The sequence below is a fragment of the Erithacus rubecula genome (assembly GCF_903797595.1).
Source record: "Erithacus rubecula genome assembly, chromosome: 18".
Classification (NCBI taxonomy): Eukaryota; Metazoa; Chordata; class Aves; order Passeriformes; family Muscicapidae; genus Erithacus; species Erithacus rubecula.
In genome coordinates, this window is record NC_136670.1 from 7,820,717 (window position 1) to 7,845,165 (window position 24,449).

The 24,449-nt window shown below is 54.2% G+C and overlaps 2 protein-coding genes and 1 pseudogene across 4 annotated transcripts; all 3 read right to left on the reverse strand.

The window, feature by feature from the left end:
* Positions 1-7,219: 7,219 nt before the first annotated feature.
* NSFL1C (NSFL1 cofactor) lies at positions 7,220-13,682 on the reverse strand. The gene is made up of 9 exons (XM_079321894.1): positions 13,503-13,682; positions 12,700-12,797; positions 12,082-12,156; positions 10,885-11,050; positions 10,456-10,548; positions 9,690-9,799; positions 9,138-9,275; positions 8,496-8,660; positions 7,220-7,589 (listed from the first exon to the last, which is right to left on the reverse strand). The coding sequence occupies exons 1-9, from the start codon at positions 13,602-13,604 to the stop codon at positions 7,427-7,429; spliced, it is 1,110 nt and encodes a 369-aa protein (XP_079178020.1). The 5' UTR covers positions 13,605-13,682; the 3' UTR covers positions 7,220-7,426.
* A 1,368-nt stretch (positions 13,683-15,050) lies between these two features.
* LOC306809925 (signal-regulatory protein beta-1-like) lies at positions 15,051-18,156 on the reverse strand (annotated as a pseudogene). Its single transcript, XR_013777848.1, has 5 exons — positions 17,890-18,156; positions 17,216-17,566; positions 16,694-17,005; positions 16,199-16,543; positions 15,051-15,260 (listed from the first exon to the last, which is right to left on the reverse strand). The product of XR_013777848.1 is annotated as a signal-regulatory protein beta-1-like (transcript).
* A 1,230-nt stretch (positions 18,157-19,386) lies between these two features.
* Positions 19,387-24,367, reverse strand: LOC306809924 (signal-regulatory protein beta-1-like). 2 transcript variants are annotated; one of them, XM_079321891.1, is made up of 5 exons: positions 24,014-24,367; positions 23,340-23,690; positions 20,266-20,577; positions 19,768-20,115; positions 19,387-19,615 (listed from the first exon to the last, which is right to left on the reverse strand). In XM_079321891.1, exons 1-5 carry the CDS (start codon positions 24,066-24,068, stop codon positions 19,416-19,418), a joined length of 1,266 nt encoding a protein of 421 aa, XP_079178017.1. In that variant the 5' UTR covers positions 24,069-24,367; the 3' UTR covers positions 19,387-19,415. The 2 variants fall into 2 exon arrangements, with proteins under 2 accessions (XP_079178017.1, XP_079178018.1); XM_079321892.1 differs by lacking the exons at positions 23,340-23,690; positions 24,014-24,367 and adding exons at positions 20,788-21,138; positions 21,462-21,800.
* Between the last annotated feature and the right edge of the window lie 82 nt (positions 24,368-24,449).

Here is a 24,449-nt window from a genome sequence, read left to right on the forward strand (position 1 = left end):
CCTAGCAGTGCAGACCTCACAATGTTTAAACCTGGCGACAAGAAAGGTGCATTTCAGTTGCCTTTTCACAGTCCTTTTGTAGCCCAGAGCATCCACCAGTCTCAGCAGCACAACCCAGAAGTGACTCGTGCGTGAAGAGCGGTGGGAGCCCCGTTCCTTGGCGCTGGCTGAGTGGGAGCAGCGGCGTTCCCAAGGCAGCCGTGCTCACAGCTCCCAGCCAGCACTGCTGCAAGTGCTGGGCAAAGCAAAGCAGAGGGAGAAATTGGCTTCAGAGGACAGCAGGCATTGGAAAAGGCTGGCAGGGAGGGATGGCACCAGCGCTCTGCCCGCTAATCATCTGTTTGGCACATCTAATCCCATCAGGCGGCTCTTTAAAAGCAGATGCTGCTTCACTCCCTGAGACTGGACTTATCTGCAGCAAGCAAGGCAGAAGAACAGAGTCAAAACCTTCTCTGTGCTCTCAGTGTCACTGTGTTAGTGTCTCTGTACCACATCCGGTATCCACGGGTAGCTGAGAACCCTTTCTGCAAGGTTCATTACAATGTGTCATCTTCAGCTCAGCCTTGCCTTGTCCAGTGGGGGTTAATCTAAACCACCTGAGCTTCACAGGCTGACTCACAACTTGGTTAATAAGGCACAGAACAAGTGAGTCAGTGGCATCTCTCCTCTCTGCTGTTTTACTGACATGCCAGATAACAAATATCACTCACACTGGACCACAGCCAGTGCAGTGGGATCCAAATTCCCATCTCCCACCAGCGTACTTTGGCATCTCTGTAAGAAGGCAAAATGCATCTCTCCCCATTCAACAGGAAAGGGGAAACTCAAAAGGAAATATCAAATCCTGATTTTTATTTTTTTTCCCTAGTCCATTTTCTACCCACTCACCACACAATTACATTTGGACAGACACAAGGTACTTTGGAAATTGTGCTCAGCACTTAATCCTCTGGCTTTTTGGCACTCATTTACTCCCCAGGTGCACAGAGCTGCATTTGCTGCTCACAGGCTACAAAGCAAAGAGCTGACCAGCAGTTACCCCTCCAAGCAGCTGAGTAGCTCTTGCATCCTGGCTAAGTCAATGCACGATTATCCCCAAACACAGGGAAGCTTTATTCCTGCCCTGCTCAACTCCTCCCAAAGCCTCTGTCGTGCCCTCAGTGCCTCACAGGAGGCAGCGTCACCCACTGGATTGCTAGAGCAGCATGGGGAGCTCCCAGCCCACCTCTGTGTGATAGCAGGGCTCAGCCTGCTGCTGGAAGGGCAGATTTTGGTGAAAAGCACCAGTCCCAGTGTTAATCACTGTTACACTCTGGGTGACTTGCTGCAAGCAGTGAGCTCTCCACTAACACTTTGTGCCAAGGCCTGAAACCTCACTGAGGGGCTGGAGTGAAAGGATGATGACTCTTCCATCACTATCTGATCTTTTTCTATCAGCTGCTTAAAAATATATTTGGAAAGAAATAGGAAATACTCATCAACACAGCAGCTACACCCCACGTTCTGTTCTGCAACTGAGCAAAAGGCTCAGAGAAACCAAAGCTCTGCAGCTAGAGAAACAAGGTCCTGTTGGAATTACTCACTGCAAAGGAACTTCCCCAGAACCCTCTTCTCCACTGCAGAACACAGGATCCCTGTCCAGACAGCCTTGGGGTCGAAATGTGGCTGAACAGGGCTTGCAAGGAAGCCCCCCTGAAAACAAATAAAGTAAAACACACTCTAAAGCCAGCAAATGGGGATTGTTTTTTGGCACAGCAGCAAGTGGCAGCATTTGGATGTGTTATACAAACAAATCCTCCAAAGGTTTACCTCTCCTTCACTGCTCTAGGCATGGCCAAAGGCTCTTAGGTTCCCCTTAGCACGTCTGCCTTCTCTTGGTGAAGGAGCCAGGACTTTATAGCCACCAAGATGATGAGGCAGGAGAGAACCTGTGGCCACCATAGGCCCCATAAGTCATTAAAGAGTTAATTTAAGGAGGAGTCATGAAATATACCTGAGTAAATAAGAACATCTGGAATCTATTCAGGAACTCCCAGGGCTGGGACTGACAGGTTGAATACAGACAAGACAGAATACTAAATAAGATAAGCATTTAGGAATGTTGCAAATAAGTCACAAAATGATAAATTAGTAAATTGAGAGGTGCTTGACATTGGAGCTGTTGAACTGCCAAAGATGGAGGCCTGTGGCATCATTACTATTGTACTACCCTCTGTAGACCTGTGTAATTGGGAAACACGGGACTAGTTTGGTAAAACTGCTCACAGGTAACTAGAAAGGATTTCACCCCCCATTTCTGTGGAATCCTGCAGGATTCTGGCAGCCCCATCACCTGGCCTGCACTGCAGTGAGCTGCTCCCTTGGTTGGATGGTGTGTGCTTGTTTAGCTGTCCATCAATGCTGCCCTAGGAGCCCATGGAAGTCCCCAAGTGATCCCCAGTGACACATTGCACCAGCTCCCATTGTGCCAGCCATGTGTGATCATACCACTTACCTGAGCGAAGAGGAGACTTGCAGCTGAACTCTCAGCAGACATCAAATAACTCCAGTCTCTTTTCCTTCCTGAGGTAAAATGAATCTGCCCAAAGCACACCATAATGCTGGCAGGGCAGTGGTCCTGGTTCACAGGGATGTAGGTGAGGAGACCCAGCTCTGCAGGATTCAGTGACTGTGGGCCATGGCTGGCTGTCCTCACACCACAACAGTGATGTGAGTGTTTGTGTACCTGTGCCTGCAGGACAGGTGCAGAACACACAGCTCAGAGAAGTCTGGTCTGAGTCTCCCAGCATGAGAGGAGCTGTCAGGCTTTTATTTATGGGCATGCAGCTGGGATGCCAGGAAAGCACTCTTGGCAGCAGGCACAGCTGAGAAATGTGGGCTCCAGCTCCCAGCCCTGCCTGGAGTGGCTGTCAGACAGACACCCTGCCTTGGAGGATGCCACATTTACCACACAAGCACCAGTGAAACTCACAACTTGGTAAGAAATGCACAACTTCATTGCTTAATTAAATCTCTCATTTAAGATCACCAGTCTCCATCTGGTTCCCAGCAAGGCCATTCAGAAGCAGTAGGGGCTGGCCCTCTCTTGCTTTCACAACCCAGCAATCCTTCATGCAGGTACCTCGAGCAGTGAACTCCTGCACAGACAGAGCTCCTGCCCAAGGATTAACACAAATGTCACAGCTCCTCCCCTCACCATGCTGGGCCTTGAAGAACCCCACAGCATCTTGTTTTATGTGACTGTGACATCAATCCCATGAGAACATTTTCCAGTCTAACTACAGAATCAGAAGAAACATCAATTCTTTTTTCTTGGTAACAAAGGATCTGTAAAGCAGTGTTGCTTTCAAAAGAAAACCTCCTGACTGAACTTCCAGATAACGTCCCAGGATCAAACTGACATCTTTTTAATCACTCCCCTAAGTCAAGAACACAGGGAGCTGAAGACCTACCCAAGAGGCAGGAGGTCACTTTTTTCCTTCTGGAAGGATGTAGGGTTGTCCAAGAATGAGAAGTAAAGCCTAAATTGAATGTAACTGATTATAACAAAAAGAAACAACATAAAAAAAAAAAAAGGCCTAAATTTCTAGTCATCCTCTAGTAGTGCTGCTGTGCCCACTGGGATTCCTTTCTCTTTATCTTTTATGATGCTTCCATTTATCTGCCAGCTGAACTAGTTGAGTTTGAGGCCAAAACAAGCCAATAAAATCTTGCTGCTTTGCACTGTTAATTTTGTCTTACCTAAACAGGCAGCTGAAGGTACAGCTACACCTAGAAATGGGTGTTCCTACACCAGGATCACTGAAAAACTGCGTGGCCTTGGGGTAGCAGAACCTCCTGAGGTAAGCAGAGCAGTGAGAAAAACAAGAAATGTTTTAAGACATGTAAGAAACACAGACCAGGAAACATCCCACAGCAACAGCAGCATTACAGAGGGGGAGGCAAAGTTCCCAGGAAATGGTGTGAGATGCTATCAGAAAACACAGGAACTAAACCTTAGCAACAAGGACATGTGAAAGGAAAGAAGAGGAAACAAAGAACTGCATACAAAAGAAAAAATCCCAGGAAGTCCTAGTTACCCAACTGAGGAAAACTGTTAAAATGCAGCATTTGGAGAAAACAGTTGGATACAGTGAAAGACATCAGGTCCAGATAGAACAGCACAGTCCTGAAACTGAGCTGTATCTAACCCAGAAATTGAAAAGAAGTTGAGTTTTCATGTGAGATGTGGAGCACAACTTTAACACTGGGGTGTGAAAGGCCAAGAACACAGGCACGACCTCCCTGTGGGAGAATGATCAATGAAAAGAGAAAAAAAAAGAAAGAAATTTTTTACAGGGAAACATTTATCAGGCAAAGAAGGAGAAAAAAAAGACTTTTGTGACCATGGCTTATGACTTTGTTAAAACACAGAAATGGAATGCCAAAGGCAAGTGATTTTACTAGAGAGGAAGTCAAACTTACTAATAATCAAAAGCTACATGAGTGCCAGAAATAAGGATTTGTCTACTGCAGTGGCATACTATCAAATAGAATCCTGGAATCAAGGAGTGGTTTGGGTTGGAAGGGATGTTAAAGCTCCTCTTGTTCCAACCCCCTGCCACAGGCAGCCACACTTTCCATGAGATCAGGTTGCTCCAAGCCCTGTCCAGCCTGACCTTCAACTCTTCCAGGAATGCAGATGTGCAAGTGGCAAGGTGATTTTCTTTACAAAATCACAATGTTGCTTTCCTTCTCTCTTTTTTTCCTGTTCTGGTGTATTATCCCTTCTCATTAATTAGCTCATCAGTTTTGCTTTATAGCTTATTTTATTTTGTAGCTAAACACTTCACCAGTTCAGAGAAGGCAGTTTAATATAGGAAATTGCATGCATGTCACTTCCAGTTGGTTCCACAGGCTCTTTTGTCAGGTTTGGAAGAAGACAGGTCTACCTTGGTCACTGATCCCACTTCAGCACTCCCTTGGGCAGTGGGGCAGAGCTGACCCGCTCACCAGGAGATAAGCACTGCTCATTACAAAAACCAAGGAGAGAATCAGAGGCAGGAGGAGCTGGCAGCAGTGTCCCAGAGGTGCTCACTGGAGCACAAGGTGCAGCTCCCAGCAGGAGTCAGCAGAGCTTCTCAAAGAAGCCTTCGAGGGACAGCGGCTTTTCTGCAGCACTGCCACCCTCTGGCTCCAGGGGAAATTCCCTCTTCCTGGCAGGGAGAAGTTCTTGAGCCCCTGGGTTTACCCCCTTTCCCTCCCACCAGCAAGGACAGAACTGGCAGCAAAGCTGGATGTGAAAGATCCCATCGGTGAGCAGAATCTGCACAGCCAAATCTTGGGATCAGCAGCTTAGAGGAGCTGCTGTCTGGCTGCCAACACTCACTGAATTTGGGGGCACCAAGGTGGCCAGTCCATCCAAAGACCACAGACACCAGCTGGGCACCACCTCAGTGCCCCTGGCTAAGAAATGCAGAAAACAGGAGAAAGTAACCTGCACCCTTTCTGTTAGATAAATTTTCTTTCTGAGTCTAGGGGCACATCCTTTCCAGCACTCTGGAAGATGCTGTTCCAAATCCCCAAAATGGCACATGAAGATCAGCATTCAAGAGCTGCACAAGGCCATTGTGACTCTATTTAGCTCCGAGGGAAATTCCCTTTCTCAATTCTCCCTCCACTGGTTCACACAGATTATTCACTGGTTATAATATACACCAAGTGATGCACAGGCAGGTGAACCCCAAGCTCTCCTGCCACAAAAAAATAATCTTTAGAAATGCTGATGAGAGGTTGAATCTCATTTAGTAGAAGACAGCTCAGCACAGAAGTCTGCTCACAGAGCAGCCCAAAGAGGAGACACTCTCAATGAACACGATCCAAAATCTTGAGACCAGATGGCAGCTGTTATTAGAAAGGGTCGAACGCTGTTTTCCTGTTTGTGGGCTTTTAATGGCAATTTCCACAATAATTTACAAATTGGTTGTTACGCACACTCTATGTCCATTTAGTAATGAAAAATGTGAGTTAATTCAGCTCTCAGCTGAGAAGCTGCTGTAAAAATGCCCTTGCTGAGGGCTGCTCTCTGGTTTGTGTTCTACAGGCAGCCAAGCGAGTTGCTCATGCTGAACCTGCCCAACCTGCTCCTGAGCTCCCTCTGCTCACACCAAGGGGAGGACCTGCAAGTTTCTGAGCACTGAGGGGGCTCAGGTGCCTAAGGCAGGATGGGGAGGGAGCGTTCCAGCCCTCAGCAGGGCAGCCTTTCCCAAGGACTCTGTTCCCATGGAGCTGGTGGCTGCAGCCCACGACTCAGCACAGCTCTGGGCTCTGCTCAGAAACCCTGAACAAAGGCAGAAGCAGCTGAGGGGCAGTGCAAAGTGCTGTTGCACAATACTCCATGGCAGCTATGCCAGCACTACCAGTGCCCCTGTCTGGGCATAAGGAATTCACCCACAGGATTCTGTTCAAAGGAAGGAGAGAGATGGAGACCTGAGCCCAAAACACAAACAGAACAGATTAACACTGGAGAATTCCAGGAGTTCAGATATGTTAGTCCTCAGGAGAGAAGAGAAAATACATCAAAGGGTATTACAGCCTTGAGTTTTTCCACCCAAGCTGGTGCAACCATCTCAGTAATTCACCTCTCAGGACAGAACTTGCTTTCCAGTAAGACAGATTCTGTTTGCCTTTTACTTCCAGTCACTTCAAGCTGATTCAGCTTTGTGCCTTATTGGAAAGAAGTCAGCAGCAGCCTTTCTCAGAGAAATGCAGTACAGCAATTTAAACCTGCAACCAGTCTGGCCTGTCAGAAAAAGCAAAGGCAGAGCAGCTGAGGACTGCAATGAATGTCCCAAGAGCTGTGCTGAGGGAAGGAAAGTCAGGGATTTCTCTCCAGAAAAGCACAGGAAGTGTTAAACCTTGCACCTCACACATTGGAGTTTTCCCCACACTGAGCTCTTTCATAAAGACTTCCTCCACAATGCTTTTACAGGAGTGTAACCATTATCCTGACAATCAGATCACCCATTCTCAGATAGTTTATATTTAATGTGGAGAAAAAAAAAGGGAGTACTTTACAGCAGTCTCTGGAGGGAAAGACTGTAGTGAGCAGTCCACTGACAGAAACTGCTCCCTGGAGCTCCCTTCCCCCTTGCCCTCCTCCCCTCTGAGTGCAGTAACTCAATCCACAAGGTAACTGAACTCTCCTGGGGGAATCTGGGGCACAAGAGGCTGCAGCTCCTTTCCAAACGAATTTGTTTCGTTTATTTATTTTGAAGTCCACTGATCATCATCATCATCATCATCACAAAAAACCCCACGGGAAATGCAACTAAAGAGAAAAAGTCCAACCAAGACCTAAGAACCCAGAGCTAGGAGCAGATGTGGGCCTGCGAGGCACGGCGCGGGAGGAGACGCGCCGCGGTTGTGTGCACAGAGCTGGGCTCCTTTATGTCAACCGCTGAACGATGACAGCGTTGAGCAGGTTGGCTTCCTTCAGGGTCTGGTTCTCATCAGTCAGCTCTTTGTTGGGGAAGGTGGTCATGAGGACGAAACTGGTGGCAGCCATCGCTGGCCGAGCATCTACTATGAAGAGCCGGATGTCACGGATCCTGTCCCAAGGGATCAAACACACACAGGGTGATGCTGTTACTGCACAGCCTGGACAATGACTGCTCTGCCCTGCAGCTCTGCGTTTGTATTCCAGCTCTCACCACAGGCCACACCAGCCTATTCTGATTCTACCTGCTCCCATTTAGTGAAATAGCAGCAGCTGCTTTCTGGGCTACAGACTCAGCTCAGTGTTCTCTGTCTCTGTTGTCAGGGGTTATAAACTGAAAGCCTCCAAACCCCTTGCAATGAACAATTAACAAACTGACACTTTCTCAGCACATCTCACACTGCAGAACCCAGAGGATTTCAGTTCCTGTGAGCAGCCACACAGTGACACAGGATCCATTTCCTGAACTCACTCACAGGCAGAGATTTTTGTAAATTTTGTAAGTTTTTGACCTTTACAGAAACTGGAGGAATGAGTATAAATTATGAGACCAGGAAATTGAGAAGGATTTCAAGAGATTTTGAATGAAGCAGGTGGTGTATCTAAGCTTGTCAAAAGGAACAAAATTGTGGTAAGAGCATCCCTTGGTGCTCCATTCAGCACAGGGAACAGCCTCTAAATTGAGTCAGAGTAACTGAACCAGGTTCCTAATTATCTGCCAGTATCCAAAGCCTTTAGAAGAGATTCAGTTTTTTAAAGGTCACATCAAAGAAAGTTCTGCTGATAACACTTACACTCTCAGGTCACTGGCTATAATTTATGCCAATTTGGAAAGCAAATCCTACCCAACAGTTAGCAACTGTCTTAAAAACACCACAACAATTTTATTCCCTTTCACTCCTATGGAATGATGCCCAGAGCTCCTTTTGGCAGGCTATCCAGGACTTTAACACTTGCCCCACCAGTGCCCTGTCCTGCAGGGCCATTTATGCCATGCCTGTCCCTGTTGTGCTCGTACCTGTGACTGTGGTTGAACTTCTGGACCAGGCGCCCGCCGTCAGCGAGCCGGATCTGGATGTTGGTGATGGGCTCTGACTCATTGATCACGATGGCAGAACTGGCTTTGGCTTCGTTCTCTGCCTGCTGGGCTGGTGAGCTGGTGCCCATCACCTGGGGCGCGGTGCTGCCAACAGGGAGATGCAAGGTGAGCTGTTAGAAACCAAACTCACCTGGCTGCAGGTTACCAGATCAGGCAGCAAGCCCACTGCCTGCCAGGCCCAGCTACCAGGGCTCCTCCACAAGCAAGCTGGAAGTCAGAATTTTTGAGCCAGCCAGTCAGCAGGAATTTGTCTAGAAGTTAAACTCTACCATCCCCTTTGGTGTCATGGGTCCTCACACCCACAGCGGAAAGTGTGACTTGGAAACGCCGCTCCAATGCAACACACCATGGAGGTTCCAAACCAGGGATCTGGCTCCTGGCAGGGGGTGGCTGGGTCACTGGTATATGTCAGTGAGCCTTCTTTCCTTAGAGGAACACCTCCCACCCCACAGGCACCCAGTGCCTTTCTTTCAGAAGGGTGAATCAGAAGGCTCCACCTTACATGGCTCGAGTGACTCTCTCACATTACATGCAGTTAAACCAGTGTCACCATCTTCTCACCTGCCCAGCTTCTGTCCTTCTCCAGTAAAAGCTCTGAAGACACTTTTAGGTTTCACATACTCCTCATCACGGTGATCTTCCATGTCCAGGTTCACCTGCCCTCCCCGTGCTAACCTGCGCAGCTCAGCTGGGACTTCCCTGCAAAGAGAGTGTCCTCAGGCAGCTGCCTGAAGCAGCAAGGCAGGAATGCAAGGACAAAAGGACCAAGATCTCTGGAATTCCAGGAATCATAGAGAGCCTTTGCTTAAATGACAGGGCAGATGCACTGACACACACAAATTAAAGGTTACTTCTCCCTGGCCCTCATTTGCAGTGACACAATACATCAGAAACTCTCAACACAAATGTGAACATGTTTGTTTACTTCAAACTCTCAAAGCCCCACATAAACCAAACCCACTCCCTGTTTACCTGAACCAAATGTTCCATATCAAGAACAACTAATTTCTTGCAAGAAAGCTCAGGTGAAATGTGTCATGGATTCAGAAGCCTGATTCCACAAGCACTCATGTTTCAGAAAAGAGCTGTCCCTTTTCTCCCCTCACTACGTACCCTCTGCGGATATCATCGAGGAACTGGGCATTGGATGGATCCTGGTAGCTCCTCAGCTCTCCACTATCCAGACTAAATCCACTCTTCCAGAGCTTCAGTACAACGTGCACCTGCAGCAGCCCCAAAAGAATAATCAGCCTCACTGAGTATCTTGGTGGCAACAAAAACTGCAGCAAAGTATAAAGCTCCAAATGGGCAGAGGATGGTGCAGAAATATTCAAGGTGCAGAAACATTCCAAGAAGTTTCTCTATGCTAAGGGAAAACCCCCAAAGCACTGGCTTTTATGTAACGGTCATGTGTCAATTCCTAGAAGGTGGCAACGTGGTCCCCTTTTGGATAAATATGGCTGAAGAGCCAGGAATGTGCTGGGTGAGAAGCCAAAACCAGGCTCCCACCACAACCACGACCTTGTTTGGTCACCAACCAAGCACAAGGGAATCTTCAACTAATGCTGTCAGCTCCCATCTGTGGATATATATTGGACATATATAACAGATAAAGAAAAGTTGATTTCCCAATGCTCTTTGCACACTATTTTTCCCAGTCTGCACTTCTAAGAAAGCCTCAGATTCTTAATTAAAAGATCACAGGAAAACTGCTTGCCCAAGACCTGATCATCTATTATTCTCTACTTGGAAATCCCACTGGAAGCAAGATTTACCATACTTCTGTCCTTGTGAATTTCTACCAAGCTTTGTAACTCTCAGGGCTGGGAAGCTCAATATCCCTGGAATGACAGCTTCAAACCCAAGCAGAGATACTCACATCCTGAGAAGAGTTCTGTCTCCTCTCTCCTGCCACATAAGCTGACTCCTCTTCTGGAGTAGCCCCAAGGCGATACCCTCCCCCTGCAAAAGGCTGTGAGAGAGAGGCAGGACAGGGTTACAGAACCACACAGACCCAAAGAGCTGCTTCCCTGTCCCCACCACCCCTGTGAGTGAACACAGGCTTCATGGCATCTTCATGAACATGACATCTCCTGCCCTGCAGGCAGTGCCAGCTTCAGCAAGTAAATAAGCGTGGCACAGCAGAATGGCCTTTCTTGCCACTGTGACACACAAAATGGAGCTGCACTAAGAGAGGAGTCCAGACTCAGCTGCTGAGATAATTCCAGGACTCCTCAGTACCAAACAGCTGGCACAGTGGAACCTTTACTGAAATGAGGAACAGAAGGAAGAACTCCTCCCTGCTGACCTTTGGCCTGCTCGTCTCTCCGCCGCTCTTGGCCGTCCGATCGACGGCCACGGCGCCGTGTTCCTTGGCTCCCTTGAACAGATCCTCCACCAGCTCGTTGGGACTCTTCTTCCTCGGAGGACCCACGATCTGCTGGCCACTTCTCTCTGAGCCACCAGCATAAAACCTAACAGAAAGCACCCAGCCCCTGGTCAGCTGGATCAGGGCTCACTTGTTTGTGCTTGTGCAGCTCAGTGAAACCCCTGGATCTACAAACACTGCCACCAGTGTGTCTCCCACTGCAGCCACATGCAAGCTCCCGTGCTGCAAAGACTTTCTTTTTATGTCCATTACTGTAAATTACCTGTGGATCAATAGCAATAAAGTGGTAACAATGCTTAGGCCTGGGAAGAGGAACAGCCCAGAGGGACAAGCCCAGTTTTAAACACTGGTACCAGCTCGATTACCCAGCTGAGCAAGGCTTCCAGCAAATCTCTGACCTGGCAGAGCAGCATACAGCTGGAATGCTGAGGGAAGGCACACGTTCATGCCACTCAAAGGATGGATCTCAACTGGAAGCAATGGATGCACAGTCAGTGAAGTGCAATTAAGCACTTCTGGAAGATTGGGTTTATTAGCTTCCAGATGGTTTGTAACACAGAGTGGGCTCCCAGCTGCCTGCAGACCATGGCCCATCCAGGCTGAACCACCCCTTCAGATACATCAGTTCCATTCCATTTACTTTGCCTGTCAACCTTAAGGGTATTTAACCACTTAGAGCTGACATTTTAGGAGACTGTCCTACTAATAGTCCACACTCCCCCTGGAAAGGGGCCCTATGGTTTTATTTCTGACTCCACACTCCATTACTTTACCCTTAAGCAACACTTAAAAAATAAAGAACCCAAAACCAAAACCCTGACCAAAATAAAACCCCAAGCAGTAAGAAAACCAATTCCTGCATAATTCCCACATTTCCATCCCCTATGGACAAAAATTTTAGGCTCTCTCAGTGCTGAGAGCTGGTGCTTACACAGCTGAGCACGTTCTTGTGCACAGGCTTTGCACTGACAAACCTGCCCTGTCAAACCTCAAATGTTTCATTACAGGAGCTCCATACCCATGTAAACCTGTTTTGTCAAAGAAGCTGTACACCAGCAGCAAGCCCTCCCAGAAGGGATGAACACCCAGAGTTTGAGCCTTCAGCTGCAACCTTACCTCTGTCCCTCCTCCTCTTCATCATCCTCCTCCTGTGCATGCACCAGGTCTCTGAATGAGGTTACTCGATGGTCACTGCAAAAATCCAGCAAGAAGGATGTCAGCCTCCAGACACATTCCCAGCTGGACATTCCACACTTCAGCAGGCTCCTTCTGCAAGGTGTGCTCTGTTCACCAACACCTGACCCAAGAGCACTTCTCCTTCATGACAAAAGCAGCAACTCTTCTTTGGAACTGGACAGCATTCCCTGACTTCAAAGGGATTTGGTAAGGTAAATTCACTTTTTTGTTTTGTAAAATGCTCGCCTTGATCAGCTCAGATGTCCCACAAAATGAGAAAATATTCTCCAGCTTAAGCAAAAGGTCACCAGCAGACTGCTTTTAATGTCAAAAGATAAATCAAGTTTTTCCTGAGCAATGAGGCAAGTTTTCTCTGGCTCAGTTGAGCAATAACACCCACACTTGTGATGTACAAATGCTCAGATTTTCACAATTTCTAGAGAGCCACACAAGGTGAAGCAAACCTATACAGAGAGCTAGTTCTCCTAAAAATGAACACAAATAGTGCTTTAGAGAGTGTGTGTTTTGTCAGCTTTTCAGCTGAAGCTCCCTCCTCACCTGGCTCCAGTGCCTCTGGAGATGGAGCTGGGTGTGGGCTGGGGAAGGGTCAGGATGTCCTCATCACCCCCATCCTCATAGAAACTGGCAAGGGCAATCTGGAAAGGAAAACCACCAAAGCTGCTCAGGGAAAACAGGGACAAAGAACCCAGGTGAAGCATGAGTCACACTGGACCTCCCAAGGCAGCTCACACTAAGGACACTCCATGTCATTTCCCCTCTGGCAGGTCCTGGCAAAGACAAGGCCTCAGCAGGTTGTGCCATTTGGCTGTGTCATGGCAGGACACTCACTGCTACAGGGACCTCACTCTCCCTGTCAGGGCATTCTTATGAAGCACTTTTACAGGAGCTATGCCACAATTACTGCTCTGAAACAGCAGCTTTTGTGCCATCCATGAGCAGACTCGGAATTTAACACAGCGAGTTTGAGAAACAGGGACAGGAGTAGGTCAGAATGGTGGCTGACTCCCACTCAGTTTGTTTGCTGACAGCGCCAACAGCACAGCACTGACAACCTCACCAGCATTCCAGGAAAACCTACATAACCCCGCAAACCTCGTCCCCACCGTCCCTCACCTCACGCAACAAAGTGAACGACAGAAGCAGGAGGGGCCTCAGTCTCAGCCAGCCCACGGCCCCGCCGCAGGGGCTGAGCCCGGCCACGGGCGGGGGCGAGGCCGGAGCCTGCGGGACACCGACCTCCGGCCCGGCGCTGCCCCCCGCCAGAGCCACGGCCTGCTGAGCCGCGGCCCCGCCGATCCCCGCCCCGCGCCGGGGAGGGCGGCGGGCAGCGGCAAAGGTACCTGGAGGTCCCAGCCGGCGGACTCGAGGAAGAACCGCGCTCGCTCCTCCTCGGCGCCGGTCACGGCCACGAACTCCCTCAGCGCCTCCTCCCTGTCCGCCATCTTGCCGCGGTGCAGCGCCCAAACCCCGCCGGGCTGCCCCGCACCGCCCCCGCGTGCGCCGCCAAACCCGCCCGGCCGGAAACACGCGCGGCGACGAGCGGCGCCCGGCCCGCGCACAGCGGCCCCTGCCGGCCAGGAGGTGGCACCGCACCGCGCCTGCCGTCGGAGTGAGCACCGGGCACCGGGTGCAGGGCACCGGGTATCGGGCACCGGGCACCGAGCAGCGGGTATCGGGCACCGAGCACCGGGTATCGGGTACAGGGGCACTGAGCACCGGGCATCGGGCATCGGGCACCGGGCACCGGGTATCGGGCACCGGGCACCGAGCAGCGGGTATCGGGCACCGAGCACCGGGTATCGGGCATCGGGCACCGGGCACCGGGTATCGGGTACAGGGGCACCGAGCACCGGGTATCGGGCACCGGGCACCGGGTATCGGGCACCGAGCACCGGGTATCGGGCACCGGGCACCGGGTATCGGGTACAGGGGCACCGAGCACCGAGTATCGGGCACCGGGCACCGGGTATCGGGCATCGGGCACCGGGCACCGGGTATCGGGCACCGGGCACCGGGTATCGGGTACAGGGGCACCGAGCACCGAGTATCGGGCACCGGGCACCGGGTATCGGGCATCGGGCACCGGGCACCGGGTATCGGGCACCGGGCACCGGGTATCGGGTACAGGGGCACCGAGCACCGGCTATCGGGTACAGGGGCACCGAGCACCGGGTATCGGGCACCGGGTATCGGGCACCGGGTATCTGGCACCGAGCACCGGGTATCGGGTACAGGGGCACCGAGCACCGGGTATCGGAATCCGGGCACCGGGTATCTGGCACCGAGCACAGGGTACTGAGCACCGGGTATCTGGCACCGAGCACAGGGTACTGAGCACCGGGCATCGGGCACCGGGCACCGGGTATCGGGCACCGGGTATCGGGCACCGGGTATCTGGCACCGAGCACCGGGTATCGGGTACAGGGGCACCGAGCACCGGGTATTGGGCTCCGGGCACCGGGTACCGAACACCGGACACCTAGCGCCGGGCGCAGGGCACCGAGCACTAGGTATCGGACACCAAGCACGGGATACCGAGCACCGGGCACGAAACGCAGGGCACCGAGCAATAAGCATTGAGCACCAGGCACCGGGCACTGAGCAGGGGATACCGAGCAGTGGCCTCTGGGTATCGCGCACCGGACAGGAGCACCGACACCGAGTATCGGGCACGGAGCATCGGGCACCAGGTATCGTGCACCTGGCAAGGGTCACCGAGCAGCGGGTATCAGGCACCAGGTACAGGGAACCCCTACGGGGCATGGGCAGCACCGAGCCCCGGGCATGGGCAGTGCCAAGCCCCAGAGAAGGGCGGCAGTAAGGACACAGGTACGGCCGGGACTGGCGGCGCGGAGCAGCCCACGGCAGCCTCTGTATTCTGGTTCTTTATTTCCAAGTTCACAAGTCACTGCTGGCTGTGGCTATGTCCTGTGACCCATATCAAGCAACCAGGGACTATAGTGGAGCTGGCAAAGGCAACATCTCCAGGGCTTTGCTCATCATGCACTTGAAGAGGAAGAACAGGAGCCCAGCAAGAATCACCTTCTCCAGCAGGATACCAAAGAACAGGAGGAGAAGGCTGGACACAAAATTCTGACCTGCAATGAGGACAGAGGATGTCAGTGACCAGAGCTCAGGGAGAAGCATCCCAAATCTTGCAGGGAGCATTTCCTGGGAATGCAAGCTTCCTCAGGAAGAGACACCACACCTCTGCCCTGGCAGACACCCAATGCCAGCAGCTCTGATGCACCCTTATCCATCTAGGTTCACTTGATTAGTCGCCTCTGTACCACAATTTGACTGAAACCAAGCCCAGACAAGAGTGGGGTGCTGTGTTTGGCTGTGGGGAGAAGCACAGGGGCCATCAGACCAGGTTCAGGCCCTGCCCAGCCCTGGGCCTGCCAGGAGCAGAGTCTCCTACAAGGGCACAGGGATGGCTCATGGGATCCTCTCCTGGAGCAGCCCTGAGCCCCTTCCCCATCCCTGTGCCCCCTGAGCAGAGCCCGCTGGGCTGGTTCCCATCAGGAGCTGCTCTGGGAGCCCCACTCACCTTGCACAGACACCTCTGTGCCCTTGCCACGCTGGAACACTTCTTCCCCACCAGTGTCCCTCTTGATATACTTCACACAGTAGTAGGTGCCCATGTCCTCAGGCTGAATGTTCCTGATGTGGATGGTGAAGTCTGTGTTGGACCCATTCACTGCTCTTGTCACACGGGGAAAGGATGAGGTCATTCTCTGGTCATAGATGGTCTTGTTCTCACTGCCCCAGCCCTTCAGCCACCGCACAGGACTTGGTTCAGGCATTGCAGACGTGGTGCATTTCAGGGTGACAGTCTCCCCGAGTGCCACTGCCACCTTGTCCTGGGGCTGCTGCAGATCTGACCTGCCTGGAGACAGAGGATGTGAGTGACCTGGGCTCAGGGAGAAGCATCCCAACTCTCACAGGGAGCCTATCCTGAGGTGGCAAGCTTCCTCAGGGAGGGGCACAACACCTCTGCCCTGGCAGGTACCCCATGCCAGCAGCTCTGACACACCCTTAAGCATCTGGGATCCCTTGCTCAATTCCCCCTGGGCCGAGTTGGAAATCCACAGGAAGGCTGAGGAGCTGGCAGGGCCTGGGCATTTTGCACCACGCTCCAGGTGACCATGGACCCGTTTTTCTCCTCCGTCACTTGCACCTCCACCTGACTTTCAAGCTTGAACATGCCCCTGGGGAGCTCCTGGCCAAGAGACATTCTACACCTTTATGTCAATCCCATTCTCCAGCCAGGAAACAGACATATCTGCTGGGTAAAACTCCTTTACGAGGCAGGTGAAGGTCACAGTCTTGTTCACCTCAGTGGGGCTCGGCTCTGTGTGCACTTCAACACTGGGGGGAACTGGGAAGAGAGGCAGAGCTTGGTGTTTGGTGTCCCCAGCTCTGCTGCCCACAGGGGACCCTGTCCCTGCTCTGGGGACCCCTGTCCCCCTGCCAGGGCCCCCAGCCCCAGAGGAGCAGGACACCCTAGTGTGAGTCCCCCAGCCCTCACCTCTCAGGACTCTGCTGAGCTGGAAGCTCCCACGCAGCGGGGCCGACAGCGTGGAGTGCTGCACCTCACAGGTGAGCTGTGAGGGGACATCATCCTTCTGCAGGATCACCCTCACTGTGCTGGACATGTTGTAGGTTTTCAACCTCCATTCGGTGACCTGGGGCTGCTGACCTGATATGGGGTTCTTGTTCTTGAACCATTTTACCTCGATCTCTTTGGGAAAGAACCCTCCAGTTGTGCAGGTGAAAGGCACTGTCTGCCCTGGCACAGCTCTCTGCTTGGACTCAGACACCAGGACAGGGCTGGGTTTGGCTGTGGGGAGAAGCACAGGGGCCATCAGACCAGGCTCTGGCCCTGCCCAGCCCTGGGCCTGCCAGGAGCAGAGTCTCCTACAAGGGCACAGGGATGGCTCATGGGATCCTCTCCTGGAGCAGCCCTGAGCCCCTTCCCCATCCCTGTGCCCCCTGAGCAGAGCCCGCTGGGCTGGTTCCCATCAGGAGCTGCTCTGGGAGCCCCACTCACCTTGCACAGACACCTCTGTGCCCTTGCCACGCTGGAACACCTCTTCCTCACCACTGTCCCTTTTAATATACTTCACACAGTAGTAGGTGCCCATGTCCTCAGGCTGAATGTTCCTGATGTGGATGGTGAAGTCTGTGTTGGAATCATCCACTGCTCTTGTCACACGGTGAAAGGATGAGGTCGCTCTCTGGTCATAGATGGTCTTGTTCTCACTGCCCCAGCCCTTCAGCCACCTCACACCACCTATTACATCCCTTCCAGATATGGTGCAGTTAAGGGTGAGCGTCTCCCCCGCTGTCACCGGCACCTTGTCCTGGGGCTGGTGCAGAGTGAAGCCCTGGGCACTCACACCTAGACACAGCAACAGGAATGTTTGGAATTGAAAAGGGACCCCAGGGCTGGGGCACAGCACAAGACATCATCAGGCTCCAGGCCTTAACCTGGACCAGGAGGCAGAGAGATATTCCTGTCCCTTGTCCCCCAGGCTTCTGGGGACTGAGGGATGAGGAGAGTCCAGATTCTTGCTGGAATAAACTGAAGGTCGTGTGGAGACAAAAGCAATCTGGAAGGGAGGCAGCAGGATGAGATTCCTGGATACTCATGGACACAAGGAAGGAGTGTCAGGCCAGCAGAATGCATTGGAAATGTGTTGGGGCTGTGCTGGCCCCACTTACCTGAGTGTCTGCAGAGCAGGAGCAACATCAGGAACAGCAGAGGCAGTTCCTGCATCACCAGAACCTTGGGTATTCCAGGACTTGCTCCCTGATGGCTGGGCTCTGCTCAGCTGGATCTGGCTCTGCAGGACTCTGTTGAGCTGGGCTCAGCTGACTCAGCTGGACTGGGCTTAGCTTAGTGGGGTGCTGGTCTCTCAGGCAGCAAAGGGGAAGGAAAGGGGCCACCACCAGTCCAGTTCCTCCATGCGGTCACATCCCATTGGCTTATCAATGGCCACATCATCTCCTGTCACAACACTGGCCCATAATGGCAATGTCCACCCCAGTTTTCCCTCAGATGTGCCACAGCCGTGGGCACAGCCCTGAGCACGCTGAAAGAGGGATCCTGGATCTGGCACAGTGCCCCACACCTGGCCAAGCTGTGGCTCAGCACCCTGGGGTGCTCCCAGCCGTTGCCAGCAGGATCAGGGTGTGGGATGCTGCCTGCCATGGGAGGGTGATGCAGAGCAGTGCTGGGATACACCGAGTGTCCCACATGGCGAAGCCCCGGTGCTCCTGCCCCTCACCGACCCGGGGAGGACTCAAATCTGGTCCATGTCCCGAGCCCAGATCAGCCCCTGGGTGCCAGGAGCGATACCCAGCGGGGTCTGGCAGGGGGACACCGCCCCGGGGTGATGCCCAGCGGGTTCTGGCAGGGTGACACCCACCGGGGGTGATGCCCAGGCGTCCGGCAGGGTGACACCCACCGGGGGTGATGCCCTGAGGTCCGGCAGGGTGACACCCACCGGTGGTGATGCCCAGGGTTCTGGCAGGTTGACACCCACCGGGGTGATGCCCGGCGGCTCTGCCGATCCCTGCCCGCCCCGGGCAGACACCAAAGCGTTAACCACCCGCTCGCCCCCATTTCCTGTCCCGCTTCCCCTTTTCCTTCCCAAAGTTTGGGCAGAACCCACGGCCCGGCAGCAGCTCCGCTCATGCCCGGGGAGGGACGTGAGTGCGATTCAGCCCGAACCGGGTGAGTCGGAACTGGGGCCCCCAGAGCCTCTCGGAGCTCCCCTGCCCCTCTGCCCCACGTAAGGTTGAGTGGGCAGGAATGATGTCGGTGGCAGTGGGGGAGACGCTCACGCTGAACTGCAGCAGGTCTGGGATGGCTGGAGCAGGTGAGCACTGGGCACCGGGTACCGGGCAGTGGGCACAGGGCTCCGGGCATAAGGCACCGAGTATCGGGCACTGAACACGGGGCACGGGCACGGGACACTGGGTATGGTGCACCGGGCACCGGGTATACAGCACGGGGCACTGGGTACCGGGCAGTGGGCACAGGGCACCGAGCACCGTGTATGAAGCCCTGGGCACTGAGCACTGGGACAGGCAGCACCGAGCCCTGGTGTGCAGCACCGAGCCCCAGGGATGGCAGTGCCAAGCCCCAGAGCAGGGCAGGTGTAAGGCCACAGACAGAACTGAGAGTGGCAGTGCGGGGAGCAGCCCACGGCAGCCTCTGCATCGTGGTTCATTTATTTCCAGGTTCACACATCACTGCTGGCTGTGGCCAAGCCCTGAGACCTGGCTCGAGGAGCCTGGGACTGAGCTGGAGCAGGATAAGGCAACATCTCCGGGACTTTGCTCTTCATGTGATTGAAGAGGAAGAAGAGGAGCCCAGCGAGGATCACCTTCTCCAGCAGGATACCAAGGCACAGGAGGACAAGGCTGGACTCAAAATTTTGACCTGCAATGGGGACAGAGGATGTGAGTGACCTGGGCTCAGGGAGCAGCATCCCAACTCTCACAGGCAGCCTATCCTGAGGTGGCAAGCTTCCTCAGGGAGGGGCACAACACCTCTGCCCTGGCAGCCACCCCATGCCAGCAGCTCTGACTCACACTTAAGCATCTGGGACTCCTTGCTCAATTCCCCCTGGGCTGAGTTGGAGATCCACAGGAAGGCTGAGGAGTTGACAGGGTCCTGGGTATCGTGCACCACCCTGCAGGTGATCATGGACCCGTTTTTCTCCTCTGTCGCTTGCATCTCCACCTGACTTTCCAGCTTGAACAAGCCGTTGGAGAGCTCTGATGGCTGGGAGATGTTCTTCACCTTTAAGTCAATCCCATTCTCCAGCCAGGAAACGGACACATTTTCTGGGTAAAACTCCTTTACGAGGCAGGTGAAGGTCACAGTCTTGTTCACCTCAGTGGGGCTCGGCTCTGTGTGCACTTCAACACTGGGGGGAACTGGGAAGAGAGGCAGAGCTTGGTGTTTGGTGTCCCCAGCTCTACTGCCCACAGGGGACCCTGTCCCTGCTCTGGGGACCCCTGTCCCCCTGCCAGGGCCCCCAGCCCCACAGGAGCAGGACACCCCAGTGTGAGTCCCCCAGCCCTCACCTCTCAGGACTCTGCTGAGCTGGAAGCTCCCACGCAGCGGGGCCGGCAGCGTGGAGTGCTGCACCTCACAGGTGAGCTGTGAGGGGACATCATCCTTCTGCAGGGTCACCCTCACTGTGCTGGACATGTTGTAGGTTTTCAACCTCCATTCGGTGACCTGGGGCTGCTGACCTGATACGGGGTTCTTGTTCTTGAACCATTTTACCTCGATCTCTTTGGGAAAGAACCCTCCAGTGGTGCAGGTGAAAGGCACTGTCTGCCCTGGCACAGCTCTCTGCTTGGACTCAGACACCAGGACAGGGCTGGGTTTGGCTGTGGGGAGAAGCACAGGGGCCATCAGACCAGGCTCTGGCCCTGCCCAGCCCTGGGCCTGCCAGGAGCAGAGTCTCCTACAAGGGCACAGGGATGGCTCATGGGATCCTCTCCTGGAGCAGCCCTGAGCCCCTTCCCCATCCCTGTGCCCCCTGAGCAGAGCCCGCTGGGCTGGTTCCCATCAGGAGCTGCTCTGGGAGCCCCACTCACCTTGCACAGACACCTCTGTGCCCTTGCCCCGCTGGAACACCTCTTCCTCACCACTGTCCCTTTTAATATACTTCACACAGTAGTAGGTGCCCATGTCCTCAGGCTGAACGTTCCTGATGTGGATGGTGAAGTCTGTGTCGGAATCATTCACTGCTCTTGTCACACGGGGAAAGGATGAGGCCACTCTCTGGTCATAGATGGTCTTGTTCTCACTGCCCCAGCCCTCCAGCCACCTCATACCACCTATTATAACCCTTCCAGATATGGTGCAGTTCAGGGTGAGCGTCTCCCCCGGTGCCACTGACACCTTGTCCTGGGGCTGGTGCAGAGTGAAGCCCTGGGCACTCACACCTAGACACAGCAACAGGAATGTTTGGAATTCACAAGGGACCACAGGGCTGGTGCACAGCACAAGACATCATCAGGCTCCAGGCCTTAACCTGGACCAGGGGACAGAGAGATATTCCTGTCCCTTGTCCCCCAGGCTTCTGGGGACTGAGGGATGAGGAGAGTCCAGATTCTTGCTGGAATAAACTGAAGGTTGTGTGGAGACAAAAGCAAGCTGGAAGGGAGGCAGTAGGATGAGATTCCTGGATATTCGTGGGCACAAGGAAGGAGTGCCAGGCCAGCATAATGCATTGGAAATGTGTTGGGGCTGTGCTGGCCCCACTTACCTGAGTGTCTGCAGAGCAGGAGCAGCATCAAGCACAGGAGAGGCAGTTCCTGCATCACCAGAGCCTTGGGTATTCCAGGACTTGCTCCCTGATGGCTGGGCTCTGCTCAGCTGGATCTGGCTCTGCAGGACTCTGCTGGGCTGGGCTCAGCTGACTTAGCTGTACTGGGCTTAGCTTAGTGGGGTGCTGGTCTCTCAGGCAGCAAAGGGGAAGGAAAGGGGCCACCACCAGTCCAGTTCCTCCATGCAATCATGCCCCATTGGCTTATCAATGGCCACATCATCTCCTGTCACAACACTGGTCCATAATGGCAATGTCCACCCCAGTTTCCCCTCAGATGTGCCACAGCCGTGGGCACAGCCCTGAGCACGCTGAAAGAGGGATCCTGGATCTGGCACAGTGCCCCACACCTGGCCAGGCTGTGGCTCAGCACCCTGGGGTGCTCCCAGCTGTTGCCAGCAGGATCGGGGTGTGGGATGCTGCCTGCCATGGGACGGTGATGCAGAGCAGTGCTGGGATACACCGAGTGTCCCACATGGCGAAGCCCCGGTGCTCCTGCCCCTCACCGACCCGAGGAGGACTCAAATCTGGTCCGTGTCCCGAGCCCAGATCAGCCCCTGGGTGCCAGGAGCGATACCCAGCGGGGTCTGGCAGGGGGACACCGCCCCGGGGTGATGCCCAGCGGGTTCTGACAGGGTGACACCCACCGGGGGTGATGCCCAGGAGTCCGGCAGGGTGACACCCACCGGGGGTGATGCCCAGGGGTCCGGCAGGGTGACACCCACCAGGGTGATGCCCAGGGGTCCGGCAGGGTGACACCCACCGGGGGTGATACCCAGCGGGGTCTGGCAGGGTGACACCCACCGGGGGTGATGCCCAGGGTTCTGGCAGGGTGACACCCACCGGGGTGATGCCCGGCGGCTCTGCCGATCCCTGCCCGCCCCGGGCAGACACCAAAGCGTTAACCACCCGCTCGCCCCCATTTCCTGTCCTTCTTCCCCTTTTGTTTCCCAAAGTTTGGGCAGAACCCACGGCCCGGCAGCAGCTCCGCTCATGCCCGGGGAGGGACGTGAGTGCGATTCGGCTCGAACCGGGTGAGTCGGAACTGGGGCCCCCAGAGCCTCTCGGAGCTCCCCTGCCCCTCTGCCCCACGTAAGGTTGAGTGGGCGGGAATGATGTCGGTGGCAGTGGGGGAGACGCTCACGCTGAACTGCAGCAGGTCTGGGATGGCTGGAGCAGGTGAGCACTGGGCACCGGGTACCGGGCAGTGGGCACAGGGCTCCGGGCATAAGGCACCGAGTATCGGGCACTGAACACGGGGCACGGGCACGGGACACTGGGTATGGTGCACCGGGCACCGGGTATACAGCACGGGGCACTGGGTACCGGGCAGTGGGCACAGGGCACCGAGCACCGTGTATGAAGCCCTGGGCACTGAGCACTGGGACAGGCAGCACCGAGCCCTGGTGTGCAGCACCGAGCCCCAGGGATGGCAGTGCCAAGCCCCAGAGCAGGGCAGGTGTAAGGCCACAGACAGAACTGAGAGTGGCAGTGCGGGGAGCAGCCCACGGCAGCCTCTGCATCGTGGTTCATTTATTTCCAGGTTCACACATCACTGCTGGCTGTGGTCAAGCCCTGAGACCTGGCTCGAGGAGCCTGGGACTGAGCTGGAGCAGGATAAGGCAACATCTCCGGGACATTGCTCTTCATGCGATTGAAGAGGAAGAAGAGGAGCCCAGCGAGGATCACCTTCTCCAGCAGGATACCAAGACACAGGAGCAGGAAGGTGGACACACAATTCTGACCTGCAATGGTGACAGAGGATGTGAGTGACCAGGGCTGGTTCCCATCAGGAGCTGCTCTGGGAGCCCCACTCACCTTGCACAGACACCTCTGTGCCCTTGCCCCGCTGGAACAGCACCTCCTCACCAGTTTCCCCCTTGATATACTTCACACAGTAGTAGGTGCCCATGTCCTCAGGCTGAACGTTCCTGATGTGGATGGTGAAGTCTGTGTCGGAATCATCCACTGCTCTTGTCACACGGGGAAAGGATGAGGCCACTCTCTGGTCATAGATGGTCTTGTTCTCACTGCCCCAGCCCTTCAGCCACCTCATACCACCTATTATAACCCTTCCAGATATGGTGCAGTTCAGGGTGAGCGTCTCCCCCGGTGCCACTGACACCTTGTCCTGGGGCTGGTGCAGAGTGAAGCCCTGGGCACTCACACCTAGACACAGCAACAGGAATGTTTGGAATTCACAAGGGACCACAGGGCTGGTGCACAGCACAAGACAAGATCAGGCTCCAGGCCTTAACCTGGACCAGGGGACAGAGAGATATTCCTGTCCCTTGTCCCCCAGGCTGCTGGAGACTGAGGGATGAGGAGAGTCCAGATTCTTGCTGGAATAAACTGAAGGTTGTGTGGAGACAAAAGCAAGCTGGAAGGGAGGCAGTAGGATGAGATTCCTGGATATTCGTGGGCACAAGGAAGGAGTGCCAGGCCAGCATAATGCATTGGAAATGTGTTGGGGCTGTGCTGGCCCCACTTACCTGAGTGTCTGCAGAGCAGGAGCAGCATCAAGCACAGGAGAGGCAGTTCCTGCATCACCAGAGCCTTGGGTATTCCAGGACTTGCTCCCTGATGGCTGGGCTCTGCTCAGCTGGATCTGGCTCTGCAGGACTCTGCTGGGCTGGGCTCAGCTGACTTAGCTGTACTGGGCTTAGCTTAGTGGGGTGCTGGTCTCTCAGGCAGCAAAGGGGAAGGAAAGGGGCCACCACCAGTCCAGTTCCTCCATGCAATCATGCCCCATTGGCTTATCAATGGCCACATCATCTCCTGTCACAACACTGGTCCATAATGGCAATGTCCACCCCAGTTTCCCCTCAGATGTGCCACAGCCGTGGGCACAGCCCTGAGCACACTGAAAGAGGGATCCTGGATCTGGCACACAGGTGCCCCACACCTGGCCAAGCTGTGGCTCAGCAC

What these genes read in the sequence shown, in the direction of transcription:
- NSFL1C (XM_079321894.1), bottom strand. Translation starts at nt 13,604, where the DNA reads ATGGCGGACAGGGAGGAGGCGCTGAGGGAGTTCGTGGCCGTGACCGGC. An exon ending in GAAGAGGAGGAGGGACAGAG is followed by an intron (nt 11,051 to 12,081) that starts GTAAGGTTGCAG and finishes GCTTTCTGTTAG; the next exon opens with GTTTTATGCTGGTGGCTCAG. An exon ending in GAGAGACGAGCAGGCCAAAG is followed by an intron (nt 10,549 to 10,884) that starts GTCAGCAGGGAG and finishes TCTCTCTCACAG; the next exon opens with CCTTTTGCAGGGGGAGGGTA.
- LOC306809924 (XM_079321891.1), bottom strand. Translation starts at nt 24,068, where the DNA reads ATGCAGGAACTGCCTCTCCTGTGCTTGATGCTGCTCCTGCTCTGCAGA. An exon ending in CCTGCTCTGCAGACACTCAG is followed by an intron (nt 23,691 to 24,013) that starts GTAAGTGGGGCC and finishes TGCTGTGTCTAG; the next exon opens with GTGTGAGTGCCCAGGGCTTC. An exon ending in CACAGAGGTGTCTGTGCAAG is followed by an intron (nt 20,578 to 23,339) that starts GTGAGTGGGGCT and finishes TTCTCCCCACAG; the next exon opens with CCAAACCCAGCCCTGTCCTG.